The sequence below is a fragment of the Pteropus vampyrus genome, unplaced genomic scaffold (assembly GCF_000151845.1).
Source record: "Pteropus vampyrus isolate Shadow unplaced genomic scaffold, Pvam_2.0 Scaffold353, whole genome shotgun sequence".
In the NCBI taxonomy this organism is placed as follows: domain Eukaryota; kingdom Metazoa; phylum Chordata; class Mammalia; order Chiroptera; family Pteropodidae; genus Pteropus; species Pteropus vampyrus.
In genome coordinates, this window is record NW_011889134.1 from 1,757,085 (window position 1) to 1,779,488 (window position 22,404).

At 34.4% G+C, this 22,404-nt stretch overlaps 1 protein-coding gene across 1 annotated transcript in view; it reads left to right on the plus strand.

The window, feature by feature from the left end:
• Nucleotides 1-16,612, plus strand: part of MLIP (muscular LMNA interacting protein) — a 179,637-nt gene extending 163,025 nt beyond the window's left edge. The window contains exons 15-16 of the mRNA XM_011379094.2: nucleotides 7,860-7,913; nucleotides 16,291-16,612. Coding sequence (XP_011377396.2) covers nucleotides 7,860-7,913; nucleotides 16,291-16,296 — 60 coding nt within the window. The 3' untranslated portion in view covers nucleotides 16,297-16,612. The remainder of the gene's footprint in view (nucleotides 1-7,859; nucleotides 7,914-16,290) is intronic.
• The last annotated feature ends 5,792 nt before the right edge of the window (nucleotides 16,613-22,404 follow it).

Here is a 22,404-nt window from a genome sequence, read left to right on the forward strand (position 1 = left end):
TTTAAGGTGGGTCTTTATTTGGCAAATTTTCTAAGGCCATTTATAACAGAATATATTTTATGCTTCCACATTTGAATGACATTTTAACAGTTTATCAAGTTCTAGGTAATAGAAATCTTAGACAAATTTTATATTCTAGCACTTTTATCCTAATTTTCAAAAGATCTCCCACTTGGAATTGCTAAAATCTACTAACATAACCTAACTAAACATAGAGTTTTTCTATGAGCTTTATAGCAATCGATAGATACCCTACCTATTTTTTGGTTTGAAGTTTGAATAAAGAGGTATCATGGTTGTTAGGATGTGTTTCTAGTAGGAACGTAGCAAGGATTAAAAAAAGATTCTCCAGAGGGGAGATCCTAGACTCAGGAAAGCAAGGCTGTCAAAATCCCTGAGGAGTGGCTACAACATAAGGCTGAGTTGCAGTGCCTAGCAGGATGATATAGTTGGGGCAAGGGTGGGTGATGGGTGGGGTACTGGAAACAGTGAGTGAACTGACAGTTTAGAGATGTATAACAGATATGGTAAGAGTGTTAGGAAGTACCTACATCATTCATGAAATGTAGTTTGAAACAATGCATAGGGAGATGTGGGAATGAAGGAATAGGGCCCAATTCCAAAGAGGCAGAGCTGGCAGGCACCATACTGGTGGCAGTTCTCCAGTTACTCTTAGGCATACAGTCCTCAGCTCATATGCCTATCAACTATTCGCACATTCTCTCCCTCTTCAACACCTCTCCCCCAATCATTCTCAAAGATGCTGCTGGGAGTATAGTGTTTGGAGAAAATAGAGTGGGATCTGGCATGGATTCTCTGGAGATGGAGGACATAGATTGGCTCCCATCATGGTCATGCCTGTTTCTCCTCTTAAGACACATTCTTCCAAATTTTTGTGATGCATCAGTTGAACATCTGTTGACACACTCTTGGGTTCTGGGATAGGTTTCTTACAACTTGGGATAACTAGTTGCAAATTAAGAACAATTGGGATGGGACTAAGGCAAGGCAAAAATTGAAGAATATTTATGAGGTTGAGAGTCATATACAGAGTTATTTTTTTCCATTATATGTCATATTGGAATAAAATAGCTAGTACCCCTTGTATTCTATGGAAGAGAAAGAACAGGGAGAAAACAATTTCACATTGTCTTTTGTGAAAAAAAGACATTTGGTTTATGATTGTACTAAAGTTAGTATGATATTGAAAAAATTGAAGATGATGTTTTTGCTGTTGTACTAAGCAACTAATTGTGTCCTAAAGGATAGAGGAAAGAAAGAGAACAACAAATATGGCTTCTTTGTCAGTTCCAATTTCAGTTTCTGGAATTAATTTTGAGGTCTAAAATGGTGTTGGAATATAGATTCTGCTCCATTTTCATTACAACCTGGGAGCTGTGCAATGAAAAAAGTGAATGGTGTAGTTAATCCCCTTGGGGAAGTGGTTTTTTAGTTGAGAAAGAAGCAACTCTAGATGAAAAATGTGAGTAAACGCAGGGATGTGGTATTTGTTTTCAAAACATGCTGAACACATCATGGATGGAAAAAAAGAATTTTATTATGCTGTTCTTTAGACAATGGTAATTGGAGGATGGAAGAGGAAAGGCCAAAAATAAAATAGTGTAATTTTGGCATTTTCAGCCATATCTCAGAAGAACTTTTACAAAGATCAGAGCAGAAAATTTTTGTTTTCCTTCTGGTGTTAGACTGGTATTAGACTTACTGGCACTTAAACTCCAATGTAATGATATTAATGTTGGTAGTTAACAGTGAGTTTTCTGAGGGTTTATAAAATGATTAACATGTACCCAACTTGAACTGAGTATGTGATGATACTCAGAGAATGTACAAAGGAATGTTGTGAAACTTGATAGTGTTTATAAAAGTTCATAAAAGGAACAAGTGTCTTAGCTAAGAAACGACATTAAGGATCCAAAGTAAGGTTCCACAGAATTTATTTTTACTTTTGTGATAGGCATCACTTCTACCACAGCTATGGTTCAGTATAAGAGACTCCAAAAAAGAACTTTTTTCCTAAGATAGTGTCATCTATAAACTAACAGATATTTGTTTAAGCATTATAGGTTCATTGAATTATCTAAGTAGAAGAGGAGCTGGAACTCATCTAGTTAGGGCTCCAATTTTAAAGATGAGGAAACTTGAGGCCTAGAGACAAAGTGATTTTCCTAAGGTAACATAGGAATTTAGTGGCATAAACAAACTCATAAAACTTTAGGCATTTAAGAAAAATTGATACTGTACATTTAAGTTATAAAAATAAATATTTAAGTTACTGATGTTCTGTAATTTTTAAAAAATATTTCAGGAGAATATAGATGAAATTTTCAAAACATAGGAATAGGAGTAGTGTGTTTGTGACTGTCATTAAAAACCGCTTTTTCCTCAAAGTGCATATCGTGAACTGCCCTTACTAAAGAAAAATTCGGAGCACAACCCACGTTTTGTCCCAAGACATGGAATCTTCAGCGATGAAATCAATCAACTATTATTTGGTGAAAAAGTGCTAGGATATGATGGGCCCTAACCTCCAGCAGCTTGCAATCTTTTTGGAAAATGAGATAAACTCATATTTAATAGCCTTCGTTCATTTAATAAGCATATTCAAGGCTTACTCCTTTGCTTCCTAAGTGGAGTCAAACCGTGCAAAATACTTGCATGGTAATTCTCCAGCCTCAGTTTCTCATATTCTCACAACTCATTTTACCCATTCGCTCCGAATTTTCTTCCTATCTTTCACTCAGCTTAACTGTAATTTCTTTTTAGCTACTAACCTTCAGTCTCCTTATCACTGTTAGGAGATTTATCCTTTATTTTTCAGTCTCCTTATCACTGTTAGGAGATTTATCCTTTATTTTTCAGTCTCTGAGGGAAGAGATTCTTTCATCCTTCTAGATTAGATCAGACTTATCTCTTATGAACATAGCACTTTGAAATTTTACTTCAAAACACTTCAAAAAATTATTTTGTATTTGTTTCTAGATATTTGTGATTATATAATTAATATTTCTCTTCCACTGCATTGGTCTCCAAGGGCGAGGACAATGTCTGTTCACTGTCACATCTCTAACACCTAGCAGAGTACCTAGGACATTTTCAAGTACTTAATAAAAAAAGATCTGTGCTAAATTATTTACTTATACAATTGTAGTACAACTTAAATGATTAGGGCATTTTGAGTATAGTTCATTTCAGTTGTGAATAGATAAATGTTTGAAAAAACATCAGTTGCATCAGTCCATACAAAAGTGTTGGTTATGGCCTCACCCCTCAGCCTATGGTAGCATTCGCATCAGTTGAGAGCCCCTTGGAAATGCAGACTCTCAGGCCCCTCTTCAGACCTACTGAGTCAGCATCTGAAATTTCCAAGACTTCCTGGGTGCTTCCTATGCACTGGTAGATATTGTAAATCAGGGATTAAAAACTCATGTATTTAGTTAGGCCATATCCCCTAAATGAGTGATGTAAGAATATATGTGTGTAAGTGATGTAGGAATATATGTGTATAAGCGCAATAGGTGATCTCTGACACTTGGCCTCCCCTTAGTAGGAATGATGGGGCTGTGCTGACATGGAGATCAACTTCATCTAAAAAGGGCAGGCTGTTGCACAGGTCAAGATGATCACAAGACTAGTGTTGCAAGACCTTTGAGCAGTTCAAGAGAAAGGAACACAAACCTGCAATCTGTGAACTCAAATGCTGACAATGAAATTCAATTCTTTGTAAAGTAGAAGAACTGTGAGGGTCAAAGAGAACACACATGTGTGATAGTGATAGTTCAAAGATCTCTAGTTTACAAAGTTTCATATAATGAGGAGACTTAGGAAAGCAGTAAAGGTTCCTAATTCTTCATTAATACAGACTTTTTAAATTCTGCAAGTCGGAAAACCCTCTTTGCTTCTCTAACCATTTCATTCTTTCTTTCTTTTACTAATTTATTCATTCAGTTCTTATTTAGTGTCCACTCTGTGCTCAGGGAGGCCCATGCCAGGTGCAAAAGACTAAAGATGAATAATAGATAATCCACATGATTTCCCATGGCTTTCAGTCTCATGATGATAACTTAAAGTTATGAAGCACAATATTTCATGTGGGTACTGCTATAGTAATTTGTCAGGTTTCTTTTAAGAGATGTTCTTAAGAAGATTTCATTCGAGCTTGAGTAGTTCACAAATCTAGGTGGGGAGACAGAAATAGAAGGTACATCTTATGTAGACAAATGGAGAAAAGGAGGTTTGCAAGAGGATGTGGTTCAGCAAAACAACAACAATAACAAAGAACAGACAAACAAACAAAAATCCCAAAGAAGTGAATTCCGAATAGCATGTGTAGCACCCTTGGCTATTTTAAAATGTTAACCTTTCTTGCAATACTTTCTCAGCTTCATAATTTTTGGCAGACAAGGAAACTTACTTCATTTTTGTGCAGGAGGGAGAGCTGTTTCAAAAAAAGTTAGAACTTTGAATTCCATTTCTCAGGTAGACTGAAGAATTAAGTGATTTAACCACATTTTGCAAAATTTCCTTTCTTTCTAGTTGTAGAGTAAGGGAGTTAGCGTAAGGGAGTTCCATGTGTCTTGGTCAGACAAGTTTGTGTTACCTCTGGAGAAGCAGTGACAGTTATGAGAAAACCCTACACTGGTAATAAACACTTCACAAGACTGTATATTAACTGGTGGCAGCTGTGTAATATAGTAATATAATTTTACTATATTACAAGGATATAGTAAAAATCAACCGAACATCTTATTCAAATACCACTCGATGATTCCACAATGGTGAGTGAGCAAAGGTCTAATTAGCCTGCTACACACCGGCGTCTCTATCCAGGATAATAGTATGTTTTGTTTCATTTCATCTGAGCTTTCCCTTTCATCTATCTTTCTATGTTGACTAATCATCTGATGATAAAATTAATAACTTCATATTTTATTTTTTGGATGCAAAATAGTCATTTGTTCTCCAGAAAATTTACCACCACGTAAACAGGCTTGGAAGACTCTCTCCCGCCTTCGGTATTCACCTACTCTCTCAATATACTTTCTCTATATAGATAGAAAGCTATTTACTAATACAGAATTTATATAAATGTTTTAGGTTCATTATTTCCACTCTTACTGTGAGAAGATTTTCACACCATGTTTTATTTTTCTCCCCATTTAACATCTGTAATCTTCCTGCATTACAAAATCTCTGCATTCTGCAGCGATATCAACATTCAACATTATTTCTCTCCAAATATCAATGTGTCTGCCTGATGTTTCTTGATTCATTGTAGAGAGTAGGGGGACCTGGGGTTACCAGAAAAACTTGAGTCTAATTCTATTCTCCAAGGCAATGCTTTAACTTAAACCTTTTTTATTCTCTCTCTCTCTCTCTCTCTCTTTCTTACTTAAATATCTTCCAATTTCCATCCATATTTTGCACTTCAGCCACAGTGACATTTTTTTTTTAAATGAAAATCTGATCACACATGCCCCTTTCTTATTTAGAGTACTTCAATAGTTTCTCACTGCCTAGAGGATGAAGCCCTGCCTCCTTATCTGACATGTAAGCTCCATTGTATTGTGTCCCTTGTGTGACCTCTCATAGCTAGACCAGCTACTCCTGAACTGCTTCTGGTCTCTGAAAGGGACACTCTTGACTTTAGTATGTGGCTTGCCTTTTGTAAAATGGTACACATCACTCCCTTCCCCTGGCTCCCGCTCTCCCAGCTCCTGAGTATCTCCCCAGGGGCATAACTAACACTTCACACTGGTTTTGAAAAAACAGTCTCTGGATTCCAGCCATGGCTCTGCCACTTACTGGTTCTGGTCCTTGTTGTATAAGTCATTCTGCCTCTCAAGTTTAGTTTCCTCATCTGTGAGACAGGGTCAAATTAGTGTTCTCCTCACCAGGTTGTTGTGAATACTAAATAAACAAATACGTATAATGAATTTATCATGTGAAAACATAATAAATGATTATGACTAAATCCATTAGCAACATCACATTTATTTAATGTTTTTGGTCAGACTGAGGGTAATAAAAGGCAAATCTATTGTGACAAAAGATCATAAATAAAAAAAAAAAAAAACATGCCAAAGCCAAATATAAATGATTCGGGGATTATCAATTAATTAGGATCAGTCATTTTCTGTCCTCTTTTGTTGATTAGGATAATTAACACATTAATTAACACAAGATTTTAAAATTCAAGATGAAAAGAAAATACATTTAAATGAATGAATACCTATATTGAAAAGAAGAAATGGAATGTAAAAGTAGATAACACATAATTACTCATTTGCTTTTCCAATTTCACTAAACATTTTATTGGGAGTGTTCCAACATTTTCAAATTTCAGAATATTTATCCTATTCTATCTTAGGAGACTAGAAGAATGAAAATTTGACATTGTACAAACTCCACTGATTTATATAATTATCATACCACTTAGCCTAGGTATGCTAAAGATGCTGCTGTTTCCAGGGCCAATGACCTGGACCTGAGGTTGGAAGTGGTATACAAATTTGGGATCTCAGGGGACCCTGATGAACAGGAGAAAATAGAGGCTTTCAGCTGATTTTTGAAATGTTGTTTAGATCTCTAGTTGGCTCAGGAGCCAGACTATGCTTCTCTTTAAAGCAACAGTGTCAGGCAGCTAGAAGGAGTCCTGATGTTATGATACTCAGAGGATCTCATAGCTGGAAACAGAGTGCAATGGCTAGGATTTAGTGAAGCCTTAGCTTTAAATAAAAGCAAGCTCCATTCTTGAAAATCTGCCAGAAGAGAGGGAAGTCTGAAAAAATGTGAGGCGGGACCTCCTTGGCATCTCCAGCAGCCAGTGTTGGTGTCCTCCTGGGGCCAAGGCTAATTTCTGGGATCCTCTGAATTGCCCTGGAGGATTAGGAGCTAGTCCTGTTCCACAATGTATTGGTCACATCAGGACCCTATTGAGAGTAAAAGAGGGTCAATCATTTCTATAGCTCTGATTTGCTCAGAGCAGAAGCAGAAACAGGAAATATTTCTTTCAAATCAGGTACTGGGGTTACCCTAAAGTGAGGAGAGATGGTGAAAAAAAGGGATACATAGATTTATTACCAATGATTGCTCTCCCCTTCTCTTTGTGTGTATGTCTCTCATTCTTGCTTATCTATGTCCCTTTTTCTTGCTTATCTATGACTTCTATCTTAATAGGTTTAAGTGTGTATATAGTGCTCAGAAGACCCATACAATAATAAAAATTCTTATATAAGCAAAAGAAACTCTCTTTTGGTAGTGTCACTATGTTGTGACCTACATTATAATAACATCTGGTGAGACTGCAATGTTTTTGAGTCCCTGTTTAATAAGAATATTATTTATAATAATGTACAATGCTTTACATTTCAAATAAGCATTTACTTTCTGTAGATAATTTGCATTTACTGTGGGTCTGAGTATGATTTTCTCTTTTGCTTTGGAACTTTTCAAAATGGGGACCATTGTGAGAGTTGAAATATATATTACTTTGTTTCTTCTTAATGATATCTGTTAATGTATTTTAATAATTCATGCATTCCATAGACATTTAATAACTGTCTAAGCTATATGCCAAGCATTGCTAGAGTTTACGTGTGATAGAAAAATAAATAATATGTGGTCCTATGCCCAAAATATTCACCATCTGCCTATTTTTTTCTATGTTAAGAATATCTTTCTTTGTTTTCAACAACAATCAAATTTTAATGGTTATATTTGGTAGGATCTACTATGATCAGCAATAGTATACCTATGTTATTGTTTGCCTAAGTTAAATTTAAACATTCATTTCTCCTTATTTCTATCCCTCATCACATCCTGGCATCTTTTCTGTGAAGCTGAGTCATCCAATGGTGGCTATTCCTGAACATGACACTCTTGATTCCAAAGAGGTAAATGTAAGATACAACTGGAGATATAATTATCCATTTCAATGTGATATTAGATTATAGGAATAAACCAATTCCATTAAAAAATATATTAATAAGATTGTCAATTTTTTTTAAAGATAGAATTACCTGGCTCACTCCATGTTGTTCAGAAGAATTCGATAGCTAAATAATAAATTTTGCTGCTTCTCAATGTGGAAGATAATACTAGAGGTTCCCATGTATGTAGCACCTTGATCACAAACTAACTCCTTTTATCCTGACTGTCTTTGTGATTTTTCTCTTTGGATACATTGTGAAACCACTGTGGTCTTCTTTTTCTGGAGGGTCAGTGGATGTCCCATATTTATGGTGTATCTTCTGAGTCAAAGTTCTCAGCATCTTATGGTGTCTCAGTTTTCCAACCCCCAAGTAGATTTTGCATATGGCAGGTAGCCTACAGGCAAAAGCATACCAACTCAAACATAGCCTCTAAATTTCATGCAAACCTTCAACCACTTTCACATTTTGGGATGACAGACAAAAAATACATTTAAAAATTTCTTTTTTTATTTTTATAAATGCTATACTAGAGAGACAAAGAAAAAAATCTGTAGAGAAATTTTTATTTTGTGTTAATCAAGAACATGAATAATTGAACAATGTTTTTTTTTTCTTCTACATCCTCTCAGGAAAAGTGGTAAATGTAAAAAAAAGTAATTTTTTAGAAGACACCTTTAAGAAAAGAATAAATATGCTCACTCATTTATTTCAGAAGATACCCTCACAAATGATGCATGCTCGTTTTTGCAGCCTCCAAGTTTAGGTGAGGGAAAAGCATAGTACAAAAGAAGTAGAAATAGTAAAATTTCAAATATAATCAGAATATTTTCCCCAAAACATCTTTTCCACAATTTGGGGCATATCATTTATTTTTCATAAACTGACATCCTTATTTCTATAAATTTCAAAAGCTTTGTCATACAAGACCAATGTGTCTCTCTGCTATAACATTAGTAATTAAAATATAAACAGTGAGTTAAGAATATGTGTGGATTTATGTCCCTGACCACATATCTGATTTTTTAAGAATAGGATTGTTGGTTCAATGAGTATGAACATATGGAAGACTTTTGATACATATAGCCAAATTGCATTTTTGAAAAATTGTAGCAATTCACTCTACCAGGAGCTTGCTGTAATACCTATTTTCATGTACACTTGCCACATTGAGAATTATTATAATTGCCAATTTACTGAGAGATTACTATATATTAAAAAGTGTTATGTACTTTATATGCATTATTTTACTTAATCTTCACAAAACATTTTAAGTACTATTATTATTCCCACCTCATAGATGAGGATACTATCCTCATAGATGAGGATTTCCCTCAGTAGAGGCTGAGGGAAATCAGTATATCGCCTCAAGCCAAAGAGCTGGAAAGTATCTGCATAATCAGGAATCCAGATCTGATAGACTGGAGCCTGTGCTCTTCAGCACTTTAACTTTTCTAGCTCTGTATCTTTATATAAATCTCTATTTATACTATCTATATCTGTCTCCCTTTTAAAATCATATTTTAAATATTTGCAATTTAAAAGGGGGCATTATCTTTCATTTTAATTTACAGTTAGAAAATTCTGTATTTTCTAATATTTTTGTCTATTTAGTTTTGCATTAAGTTATGCATTTATATACTGGTATAATAATATTTTTCTTATTAATTTGTAAACTTCCTTTATATATTAAGGATATTTAGTTTGTCAATTGTGCCAGCCCTTTCAGTGTGATTGTGGCAAATTATGTAATAGTGAAAAATTGGACAAATATATATGTCCCAAAATAGGAGATGGTTGAATAAATTTTGTACATTTCAGGTAAATTTAAAACAATTGTTTTCTTTCTTTCAAACACAATTTTGGATCAAGTTCATATAGCTATATCTACACAATATGAACGTTTCTACACAATAATAGGATCAGTTGATTATTTAAATAACAAAAGCATACAGTTTGAATAATAAATACTAAATTAAGGACTTCTGAATGTTAGGTAATGCTGAAAGACTATGTTGCAAAAAGAACAAGGTAGATGTAGTATTGTAATATTTGAATTTTTTTGCACCAGTTATTGCAACCCTAGAGACAAAACAAAATTAAGCTGGTGAACAAAATTGCCAAAAAATGATTTCAATCGTTTGGAATATATTAAAAAAAACACAAAAGAAACTTAAGTTTGAAATTTAGCAATTGTGAGAGATAGTGAGTTACTGTTCTTATTTTAAAAATATGTAAATAATTAAGCAAAAAGACCTTTTCTTCTAGTATACTGTTTTTTTTACTTAATAAATTTGGCACATTTTGGAGCAATGAATTTTACAATTCTTTATGACACGTGGTCAGACTGTAATATTGACCTGTATATTTTCCCCAAACCCTCTCTTTGTTATTTATTTACCTCTAAAGCACCAACCAAGAAAACTATCTGTTTGTATATAGCAATTCTGGTCTTATAACTGTATGGCTTATGGAGTAAAACATTCTAGTTACCATCCCACTGCAAATAAACGATTATGAAAGAACCCTTGATTAAATCTCCAAATTTACATCTTAGTTTCTGTCACTTTCTAATGACAGCAGTCTGTTTTTCTTATTATCAGTCTCCCATTTCTTGTATTTGATTATGCTATTTGTTGATACTAGTTTTTAATATTATCTTGATAATTTACTTAAAAATAGACTCATCTGATTTAGTTTGTTCATTGTTTTTTTTTTTAAGTCCCATACTTTATAGTGCATCTAAAAGAACCAGCTCAAAACAAAAATTCCACTTATCATCTGGTTCAGTGGTTCTCAACTCTGGTTGAACATTAGACTCTCTTGGGACTTTTTAAGAGCTCCAGGATTAGGGTTCCAGTCCAGGCAGATTAAATCAAGAATCTCTAGAGGTGAGCAAAGAAATTGCTCTTTTAAAATTTTCCTGAATGATTCAAATGTGCAAGAGTGGAGATCCTCAAATTCTGGCTTCTTCATTGGCAGTCTAGGAAAGCCAGTTAAATAGCTATTCAGTCTTGGAAACAAAAATCTGAAAGTAAAAGCAGGAGAATCATAATAAATTAATTTCAGAAAAAGCTTTGAATTAATAAAAATTTGGATCACATATTCCTGTCTAATGTCATAAAGGTTTAACATGCGCTTTAATCCATGGTATAAGTTAATTTTGAGAGATCTGTTTTATGTTGAGATTCACTGTAATTTCTTTAGTACTTTATGTTTTTAATACTTTGTGTTTTCTTTGTATTCCATACAAGGTTTGGGAAATAACCTAGGATAAGGAATAGCATTTCTTGTAAGCTGAGTCTGGTGAGGTAATACATTCCAAAGAATGTTTTATTTAGCATTTTACATGGTACTTAAAAAATACTCATTGATGAACTCTCAGACAAGCAGATTAGATCCCTAATTAATCAATTTGACTGCTGTGGTCAGCTGGCTGATCAACTTTCAAAGATTTCAATTATTTACACCAATACTGTAATCTCCAAGAAGATGCATATATAACACCATCTAATTTCAAACAAACTCCCTGCCTGAGATAAATGATTTCTGAGTTACTTAGAATAAATTAAATTCTTCTAAGCAGCAATAATTATTTCTCATTGTATACTTCATGTCTTGTGAATTCAGCAGCTCTTTGATTCACAACCACTCTATAACCCATTGCTCTTTCTACAGGTTTAACTGTGAAAGTCATAATGGGAAATGAGATACAAACAGACCAGCCACCCTTCACATCACCTGCTATGTGCAACCCTAGGCCTATTTTATTTTTAACTTAAGAGTCAATTGATTTCCAAAAACATGATTAGATACATTTGGTTCTGACCTTTTATTTCTGCTTTTTATTAACACAACCTGAGAGCTAATCATTCACTAGACTGCCCATAAAACACATGCCTGGCAAATTCTTCTGTTTTCTTACTCCTCTTTGCAGATTTTTGATAAACATTTAAGGGTCGGCAAGATAACAATTCTCCTAGCAAGGTGACTAAGATTGATTTACTGCTTGGTGTATATAAGCTTTTTGTGTTCATTTTATTTTGAATTCCAGGACCTCCATTGATGTCTAAAGTTCTAATCTTATGGGACAAGTGTCTCATTCTTTATTTATTCTTCAGATGAGAATACAGAAAAGAGAAAATAAGTGACTTGTCCATGGAAACCACTCTCAATTTCTGGTTTGATTCAAGGGTAAAAATTAAATTATTAAGAAGAATGAGCTTACTCTATTCTCTTCAGGCAATTTCCCATAAATATTATTTCTCACAATCAAGCTTTAATAAATCATAGATAGAGTTTTATCAGCCTTGAGAGTTCAAGGTTGTAGTCTCAGGCAAGAACTTGGAATCTGAATATTACTAACTGCTAATTAAAAGAAGATTCATATGCTTTGATAGACAACTGGCCAGAGGGCCGGGGTAAATTTATCTTATAAACACCTAATATGAGCGCCTGAACAGACAGTTACCTTGCCCAGGCATACAGGTAGGCTAGGAAACAATAAAGGGAAGGACATCCTACCGCCAGGTTTGGCAGCAAAAAGTCATCAAAAGACTTTTCTGTGTTATAAGACCCAGCCTGTGTTGGGGAAATATAATTTTTAAAAAAATCTTTCTGCCAACCCAGAAGTCCTCTTTACAAAAGTAGTAGAAAAAGGAAAACAATTTATTATTGAATAAACATTGAAACCAAATCTGACAGGCATCACAAACAATCACTAAGAGATTGCAAAGTCAGGAAGAAGTCTTACTCTTCATATATAGCCAAGCAGGTACAACCCATATATACATGTTCTCAAGAGAAACAATAATTCAATTCATCCTCAAATAAGAGGACTTGACAGTACAATTTATCACATATAGTTTATCCTAAAACACCTGGTAATGCGGGTGACCACCTGTGACTGGCTTTACACAAGGGAAAAATAAACTTCTCATATCTTTATGGCAGGAGATAGTTTTACAACTGGAGTCAGGTATCAGCTAAAGTTAGGCTCTTACCCTCCCTCAGACACTAGGAGATAGGGGCTCGATCTCACTTGGATGTTTACTTGGTTCTTAAGTCCTTGAGAAAGACTTCACTGGGTCTTAAAGCTGATGAAAGGCCCATCTAGTTTTCAAAAGGACATATACATTTCAAACAATGGAGGATGTACTTATAATGACAAGTTTTCTGAAGTAAATGCTCTAAGAAAGGAGGGTAGGAAATCTCTTACCTAATTTTCAACAAGGCTTATTTTCAACAAGCCTCTTATTTTTAATGCTATTTGTCTTTATACCTGATTGACAAGGGTAGAATTGAAATTTTACTCTGAAGTAGCACCCCTGCCGCCACCCCCAAAAAGAAGCCTCACTTATCTTTCTTTTCTAGGGACTCAGTTTAATCTACTATAGGAGAGGTGGGGGTTTGGCAATTTTGAGGTTTCTCTTTCTAAGTTACCTCAGTAGATTAATATTAGGTTTTGTATCACAGTGAGTTGTGGTAAAGCTGAGCGAAGATCAGGAAGTGGAAGGCTTACATTCCTCTGTGTGCTAGTTTTTCAAGAGAAACAAACAAAATAAAATCCAGGTTAACAACTATTTGGAGCTCAGGTCATCCAGATATTAAATGTCTTTGACTCCAGATTTAATGTTGTGCTCTCTGGAGGCCATTATACCTGCATTCTCTATCAGGATTCCTTTATAGGACCTTAAGTACCAAATGTTTTATTGTTTCTGGTTTATAGATAATAAATTCTGATACTAGATCTTGTATTTTTGCACCAACGTTAGTGGTTATTTACATGTCCAAAATGTATTTAAAATCTTTCAGGAAAAAAAAAAAAGAATTACAGCACTTAATAATAATATCACAATACACGTTTTCTGGAAATTTGGTCTTTGTGTACTTGAAATCAGGCTTCATATTTACGAGAATATGTATGGAGTTCATTTTGCTTCCATTTGGCAGAGAAGAGTATGCATAGATGGTTTGTAATAAAAGGAAATGAAAAATCAATGTCTACAGCACATTCTTTAATAAAAATGCTTTCTGTAACATGGGATTAAAGTTTCACAACACTACATCACTTATTACCTAAAGTAAACTCTACATAAAAGTATTTTAGGAATCTGACTCCCTTCAAAATTATGATGATCTAAATATCTTGGTTTTTTTTTTTAACCTTTTTTATGGGTTTTTTTTTTTTTTAATATCCAAAATAAGTGTATCGTCCAACTGATAATATGATAAAATACTTAACCTTAATTGCCAGGGTGCTATCCTGACAAAAATAATTTATTTTTTATAATGATTTTCATTTTTCTTAAATGTCACCTTTGTTTTTCTTAAATTGTTTAGCTCTTTATCTGTATCGAGATTGGCAAAGGAAAGTGAAAACTTCACAAAATGTCTATAAACATGACTTTTCCTCTCATAGCATAATGCATCATTTCAAACCAGCTGCTAAATTGCAGTGACAAACATTACTGATCTGCCCGTGGGTTCAGGAAGGCTGAGAATTAGTGCTGAGTTTGCTGGCATGGTGTCAGAGGATGAACTACTTATTCCTCTTCAATCTGATTTAATTATTTGTATAATTATAAAATTATATTTGAAAAAGAATTTAGAGGGCATTTAGTGCAATATTTTACTTAATTTTATAATCCTGTCTACAAGTATTTTCTTATATATCTTCTGTTTGAATTCTTCGGGTGACAAGTCAGATATAATATATGTTTTAGTATGGCTAAGACAAACTAATGACTACAGGAACAACAAAAACAAATAGAAAATGAAAAACTAGAGTTTCATTTTAAATACTGTGGTCTTGAGCATGATATTTAATCTTTTTGAGCCTCAATTTCCTTCTCTCTAAAATGAGATCGAAGATTATGGTGAAGATCTGCACTAATGCATGTAATGTGCTTAACATATAAAGTATATAGCATTTGGTAAGTGTTAGTCAAATCATGATGATTTCTTTAAATCTCTTGTAATGCTAGCTACCAAGTATCTGTACTTACAGGAAAATCTAAATAAATCATAGTTTTTATTTGTTAGAAAGAAAAGGAGGAGATATAATTTAGTCATTTCCTCATTTCATTCTAAAGCTTCAGAGAATCCCAGATGATGAAAGCTACAACTCACTTATATCATGACTGTTGATTTTCTATGGCCAGAACAAATAAATCAGTGTGGTAATGGAGCTATCCCCTTGTTTTAGTAGCTCTTTCTCTAACTCTTCCTTCTAGTCTAACAAATGCAATTTTTCCTAAATGATGCAGAATATATCTGTTTCACAATTCTACTTAGCCTTTCGGCCATGCCATGCTCAGGTTTCCTGTCTGCTTTGCTTACCCTTTGCATACAGCCCATGTTCCTCTTGAGGCCAGCTGTAAGCCACAGCTCTCCCAGACCACTGCTTCTTTCTGCTATGACCCAAACCAGGGCGAAGTAGGGAGAGTTGCCTACAGAAGAGCAACTGACCTCTTTAATTCTCCACCAGCCACTTTCGAATGCTCCATTGTCAGCCATGAGTTGGCATTTGGAAATATAAACTTAAGGTTATTTCCTTCCATTGATGTCATTCTATCACATTCTATCAGAGTAATGTTTTAGAACTAAATGTCTCTTTTGGCCTCATGTCTTCTGCTTTCTTTTATACTTTTTATCTTGAATTCTATAATCTGCTAATAGCCATCCCCACTAAGTTCTGTTTATCTTCACTGTTCCATACAGTCAAACCCTATAAAATAGAAACACATAGAGATTGGATGGATAAATTGTTAGAATCACTCCCCTACTATATAACTATGCTATAAAGCCAATGGAATCAATATATAGGAAAAAGCAAGAGGTTCATTTACTATCTCTGTCTTTTGTAACATTCCATTTTACAAAAGCTGCGACTTAATTCAATACCAGTTCATCTCCTTGTTTTAGAGTTTACATTTTATGGAATGATGAAGACAATGTTAAAAGATGGGAAAGGCAGCAGCCATCTGATCCAGACATGAAGAGTTGTGGGTGGATTGTGGTGGTGCTGTTCCTTATGGCCGCCCTGGCCCTTCATAACCATCGTGACCCTTTGTAGGAGGCCAGAAATGCTCTGTTGAGCTCTCAAGAGGTCATGGTCTGATGTGAAGCTAAGCTGCGTGTCTTTATTGTCATTAACTGTGGAACAAAAAAACAGCTACTAAGGGAAAAAAATAAACGCAAGTTTTCTACTATAAACATTTTTTATTTTTTTTTAATATGAGAATACTGTGCCTAAATGTGAATGTGTAAATATTTGGGTGTATTTTTTAAAAATTCATTTATGTCTATTGCCTGACAACTACTTTCTCTTATTTTGCAGCAATGAAGTTGGAGCAGAAGCTAAAAATCCAGGCCGCGCTAAAGTTTTTGGAATGCTGGTGCTAGGCATTTGCTAGATTTAACTCCCCCCGCCCAATATGAGTGTTCCCTTTAGCAGTGCAGCAATGGAACTAAAAAAAAAAAAAAGTTTCTTGCAAGCATATAACATCTCAGTATTCTAATAACACCCAGCACTGGAAAGATTTACCTACAACTTCTTGAACCATTGATAGAGCTTTTAATGCCTTCTAGTAAGCTGACAGCAATACTAACATGCCCCTATGTTTAGCAGCCAAATAAAGAAGAATCATGGGTAAATAGAAGAATGGTTGTGACTATTTTTCAACACCAGTTTTATTTAATAAATACAGGACTTACCAAAACAGGTTTTATTCCCCTTTTGCTTCATTTATTTTTAACATGTAAAGAAAAGGAACAATAACTTTTAAAAAATAAGTGTCTGCCAACTTGCAGGAGATGCTAATGTTGAGGGGTTCATTGGGGAGATCTTGGACACAGGAAATTGGTATTTCACATAACATGCACTATTTTCCTTTTCTCTTGGAGTTCTGTGCTGCCAGGACAGGCTATGTATCAGGGGCAGGTCAGTGATCTTGAGCATCGTGTCATGGGAATGTTTCCAACGTTTCTCTCTGTTACCATATTATTCTTATAAAGGCTACTCAGAGTCAGTTTGTACTCATAATCTTGGGAACAGCAAAGACAGAGCAAACCCACACTGGGAGGACAATCCTGGGAGCTCACCCTCCAACATACCCCATGAGCACATATTGGCCAGGTTCAGTCATCTTCCCAGTTGTCTGTCTTAGTCTTCTCTAAGTGGTTTTCTTCTACAGCCTTCTGCCCAATTGAGAAGCTTAGGACTAACAAAGAATCCATGGCAATTTCACAGTGAGCTCCTGGTAGTAGAAGAGCCTTAGTGAAAGCTGAGTTACTTACTCCTTGCACATAACCTATGTTCCCCCTGAAGTCAGCTCGGTCTAAGCCATAGCTCCCTTAGATCACTGCTTTATCCCCATCATCCCACCCCAGGGCAAAGCAGAGTTGCCATAGAAGAGTAACTAGCCTTCTTTATGCTCCATTTGCCATCTTGGAATGCTTCGTTGTCAGTTATCAGCTGGTACCCGGAAATATAAAATTCTCATCATCTCTTAAATTAGTGAGTGACGAACACATTCTTATGTGTTTAATATATATATTCTTCACTTACATATGTTTAGAATATGTACGTTTTTCTTTGTCTACACATATATTTCAAAAACGTAAATGGCATTATAGCTATACTATATTCTATTTCTTTTTTCTTTTTCTTTTTCTTTTCGTTCAATACTATGGTTTTAAAGCTCTAGACACATTCTTCTGCAAATGTGTAGTGGATTGTCTCCTCACAGCCACATGATGTGCCCCCATTACATTTTTCCTACCCACTCACCCTGGGGGTGGTCTCTCAGGTTGCTTCCTCTTTGCCAAGGATGGTTGTAATACATGTCCTTGAATGTGTCCCTGTGTAAACCTTGGTGAGAATTTCTCTGGAATATATACTCAGGATTATAATTGTTTAATCGTAAATATGCATGTACTTAATTTGACTAAATCCTCCCGGATCGCTTCTCTCTAGAATATATGTACCCATTTTTGTTTTTACCAGCAATTGATTAGGCTTTTATATCCCCAGTGTTCCTCTCTGCCTTTGAAGGTCTGAACTTTGAAATGCTAGGCTATGCTATCACTAAAGGCAACTTTTAAGACAAGAAGTTTGTTTGAACTTGATGCCCTATTCGTACCAAGTTTTCCAATTCTCAGAGACTTTTATACCCTTTCATTAATTGCAATTGTCATCCAGGTATTATTGTCTCCATTTTGTTGATGAAAACCTTGAAACTGAAGGGTTTTTTGACTGAGGGCACCAAAGTAGTGAATGGTAAACCCAGTATAAGATCTTTTGATTTTCCTACAATGTTATTTCTACTAAAACAAGCTACATCTGAATATCATGGTCTAATCTATTCAGTTTCTCAGCAAAGATCAGTCTTAAAAGCATAAGTACAAGAGGGGCAAGTGTTGGTTGTTGGGAGAACGTGGAGAATTGGCTGCTTTGGGGTTGGTTGGTACTAGCATTCAATGCACTGAGGCACTTAGGAACACAATGGATGTTGTGAGGAGGAAGGGGATGGGAACCAGTAATAAGGAATAGACAAACATTGAGGCTGTGTCTTTTTTTGCATCTCTGGGGAAGTAGATTCCAAGACAAGGATTTGTGTAAACATTTTATTTGATAGGTGAGCACAAACAACACTGGTGAAAAAGTAAGGGAGTGAACTAGGGAAAGGAGGGAACCAATAAAGAGTCCATTATAAAGCCAGTTACAGCAATGGGCAACTGAAGTTCATCCCACTGGGAAGTTCTAGGACACAGGTTGAACATGTCTTAGAGTTAATTCCACTTAGAGGAAAAGAAACTGGAGAAGTTATTCTAAAGCTTGACTATCAATCTTTATATAGTGATGATTTCTTTCTTTGTGAAGCTTTTTTTAAATTTATTTTTAATTATAAATACCCAGTAGAACCCATCATTTATTTCTGGTGAAATTTTAGTTTGGGAAAAATGGGAAGTTTATTGAATATTGTTCTTTATTGTCTCTGAAATAAAGTGTAGGAAGCTAGAGTTAATTGAAAGCTTATATGATAAGCCAATATTCTCAGAAAAATGTATTTATTAGACAAGCAGAAAGTTTGCAATTAGTAATGGAAACAAAAATGCTTCTTTAACTAGACTGCCATGAATTTCCATATTTGAAACAACCTTAATCTATTTGAAATTAAGAAGGAAAGATTGTTTTGCTTAGAGCTAGTCTAGAGGCCTTAGAATAATCAGATAATAATTAAGAAATATTACTGAATTTGTTTAAACTATATATTACATTTTTAGGACTTTCCACATATTTCTGTGGTATGTTGTAAAATTAAACATTCTCTTCCTCTCATGTTTTAGAACATATTATTCTCAATTTATTTGACTAGAAATCAATTTTTCTCTATTTATACTTTAATGAACACACTTTAATTTCTTCTTATAAAAGTTTTCCAAAGGATTTATTTTAAATTTTTAACTATTGCTGAAGCAACTGAGTCCAGATATCTCTTAACTAAAAAATCTGTGGAAAAAAATAGAAAATAAAACCATACAACAGGCAGAGGGAGTAGTAAATAATGTAAAAACAAAACAAAACAACTAAATTTTCTAGGTGTCTACAGATGGACAGAAATACTGAATAGAATCTCTAAAATAAAGTTAGAAGATTCAGATACAAAAAAGAAAGGAAGGAAGGAAGGAAGGAAGGAAGAAAAAACCCCCTGTGCAATATTTAGCCAAGAGCATGCTTTGTGAAAGTATTAATAAAAAAAAGAAGGGATATAATGGGAATGAGATTGCAAAATATTTCTTACAAGGCTTAGGAGGCATTTTCAAATAAATTTGAGCTGAATTAAATTATTCAGGGGGATAGAAGTCACATTTCAGTCTTTTTTTTTTTTTAATCAATTCTAGTTTAGGTAAAAATTATAGAAATAGTATAGAAATTAAAGATGGCAGCATATATTTTTTTGAAGAACAGATATATGTGAAACAGATATAATATATGCAACTTTCTTACTTGAGTCACTTAAGATTAGAAAAAGAAGTAGATTTTGAACAATATGTGATAGGCCGTCCCGTAAATATTTTAAAATTTTTTGCGGTTAAAGAAACATTAGATAGGTTCAATAGAATTTGGGAAAGTATACCACCAAGAAAACTCCAGCTTTGTTAATTATTATATTCTAGGTTAATAATCTTAGGAAGGAAATTTCTTTCCCATCATTCTTTCATGCACAAAACTAATGACATTTTTCAAAGAGGGAGAACATTATAGTATGTATGTATGTTTTTCTCAGAGTTTCCTATTCTACCACTAATCACAGATTTTACTTGCAGAAAAACAGTTGAATCTCTAAACAAAATGTATTGAACTGCTACAGTGATTTTTGTTCAAGGACCTACCCTGAACTAGGATGAATCCAAGTTTTAAAGTATTGCATTTTAGTGCTTCTAAAAATAAAAGTTGAAAATCACAGTTCCATTTGGGATGATCTTTTCTCCAAAAAGCTCTCGCCCAAATTTATCATATTGATAAAATGATGAAAATACATGTGAAGTAAATAATTTTAAAGTGACCTTTAGCTCGGAGCAGAAAAAATTTTATATTATTAGAGTATGCTTTAAATTATTAATGTTTAATTATTTTTAATGCTTTAAACTTGTCTAGAGAGGATTTCATCTTTGACAAGCATACACATATAATGCACAAGCACACAGTTACTCTTAAGGTTGTATTTACTGCAAACATGGATGTTGAGACACCATGCTCACGTAGGAGAGAAAATAGAGTAGTCTTAGGTAAAAAATTCCAAGATAAACTTGTGACTTTTTGGGTACTCTTCGAGGCTCAGTGTTTTCATTTGCACAGTATGTGTCAGACTAGATTTTTCTTTTCTTATTTCCTTCCAGTTAAAATAATAGTGTAATTTTGTTGCTCAGTTTTAGGAACCTTGACTCTAAGTTTTGAAATTGAGGAACAGAATAATTTGGGGAAAATAGGATTATGTTTCAGCACTATGGGCCTCTTAACAGTCTTAGCTACATCTTTCAGAGTGACCAAGAATACTTGTATCAAAATGAGTGAAGATGCGTTTTTAAAGTCACTTTCTTGTCCTTTTCCATAACTATCAAATCGGAATAAAAGAAGTAGAGCCCAGAAATCTGCTTTTTAAATAAGATCTCTGGGTGATCATTATGCAAATTTTGATAGCCACAGATCCTTAGATCAGTATAGTAGATAAATGGAAAGAATAGGATGTTCTATATGGTTAAGAAAAGCATGTTATGACATTGTTTATTTTATTGGTGATGGGAGAAAATAAGAGAACATATATTAAATGTTTTTGCATCAATCAATTAAGGGTGAATAATGTAATTAAATTGAATGCAGTTAGGCTAAGTTTATGATAGGAATAATAAGTAATCTCGAATTGGCAAAATACTGCCTTATTTTGCAGAAGGGAAAAAGACTCGCCATTGTTTTGATCATAAATATTAATAATTTAGAATGAATTTCAAGTCAAGTATACAGGGCATGAAATAGGGATGATTAAAGGAATAGTTTATATTTTTTCTTTCATTTTCCTTTCATACACAAATTGGAACTAAGGAATGAAAGAACTAGCATCTTTTATGAGCCCCTGAAAGTCCCAATATCAGAGACAGACTCATCTACACATGTTACTTTATTTTAATTTAACCTTTCCCAAAGGCAAACAAAGTGGACATTACTGCCCCAGTAATAGAGAGAAGTAAACCGAAGTTAAGGGAGATTAAATCTCAAGGCTAGGATGTGTGAAGAGTAGATTTGAATTTTGGTCTTTTTTTTGCTCCAAAGTTTTTCATATGCTAAAAATGTTTTTCCATTTTTCTCCCACCACATGCCAAATAAATAAGAATCCTTTGGAAAAAACACCCCCTTCTATAAGGGAACATCACTAAGAGCCACTGAATAGAGATCATAACAGGTGAGAACCTCTCCATTAGCCTGGGCTGCAAATATCTTCAATTATTTTATTTTTCAAATTAATAGCTCACATCTCCACCAGCCCTATGAGCAGTAAATATGAATGATCACATCCTGACATTGTGCTCTGGTTCCCTTTGGCCAAAGACTCCTTTATGCACCTCAACTCCCTTTTGGGAATCCAAGTTCCACCTCTCTCAGCCAGTCTTGATGGGCCCCATACTGTTCAAGCAATTCTTCCCAATTTAACAAAATCTGCCTCAAGGTGACTTGTTTCTTAAACTCTGAAGAAGGACTATGTATTTTTCTTTATTCTGCCTCACTCAGCACTCCATCATGATAAAAGAGAATTTAGAGATAATATGCATTTCGGTGGTATTCCAGATGTCCTTCACCCCTTTTTCTCAGTGTGCTTTACCGCTCTGATGTGAAAACTGCTGTTACACCATGCTGTTCCCTGAAAAGTCAAGAAAGCCAGTGTGATTTATTTAC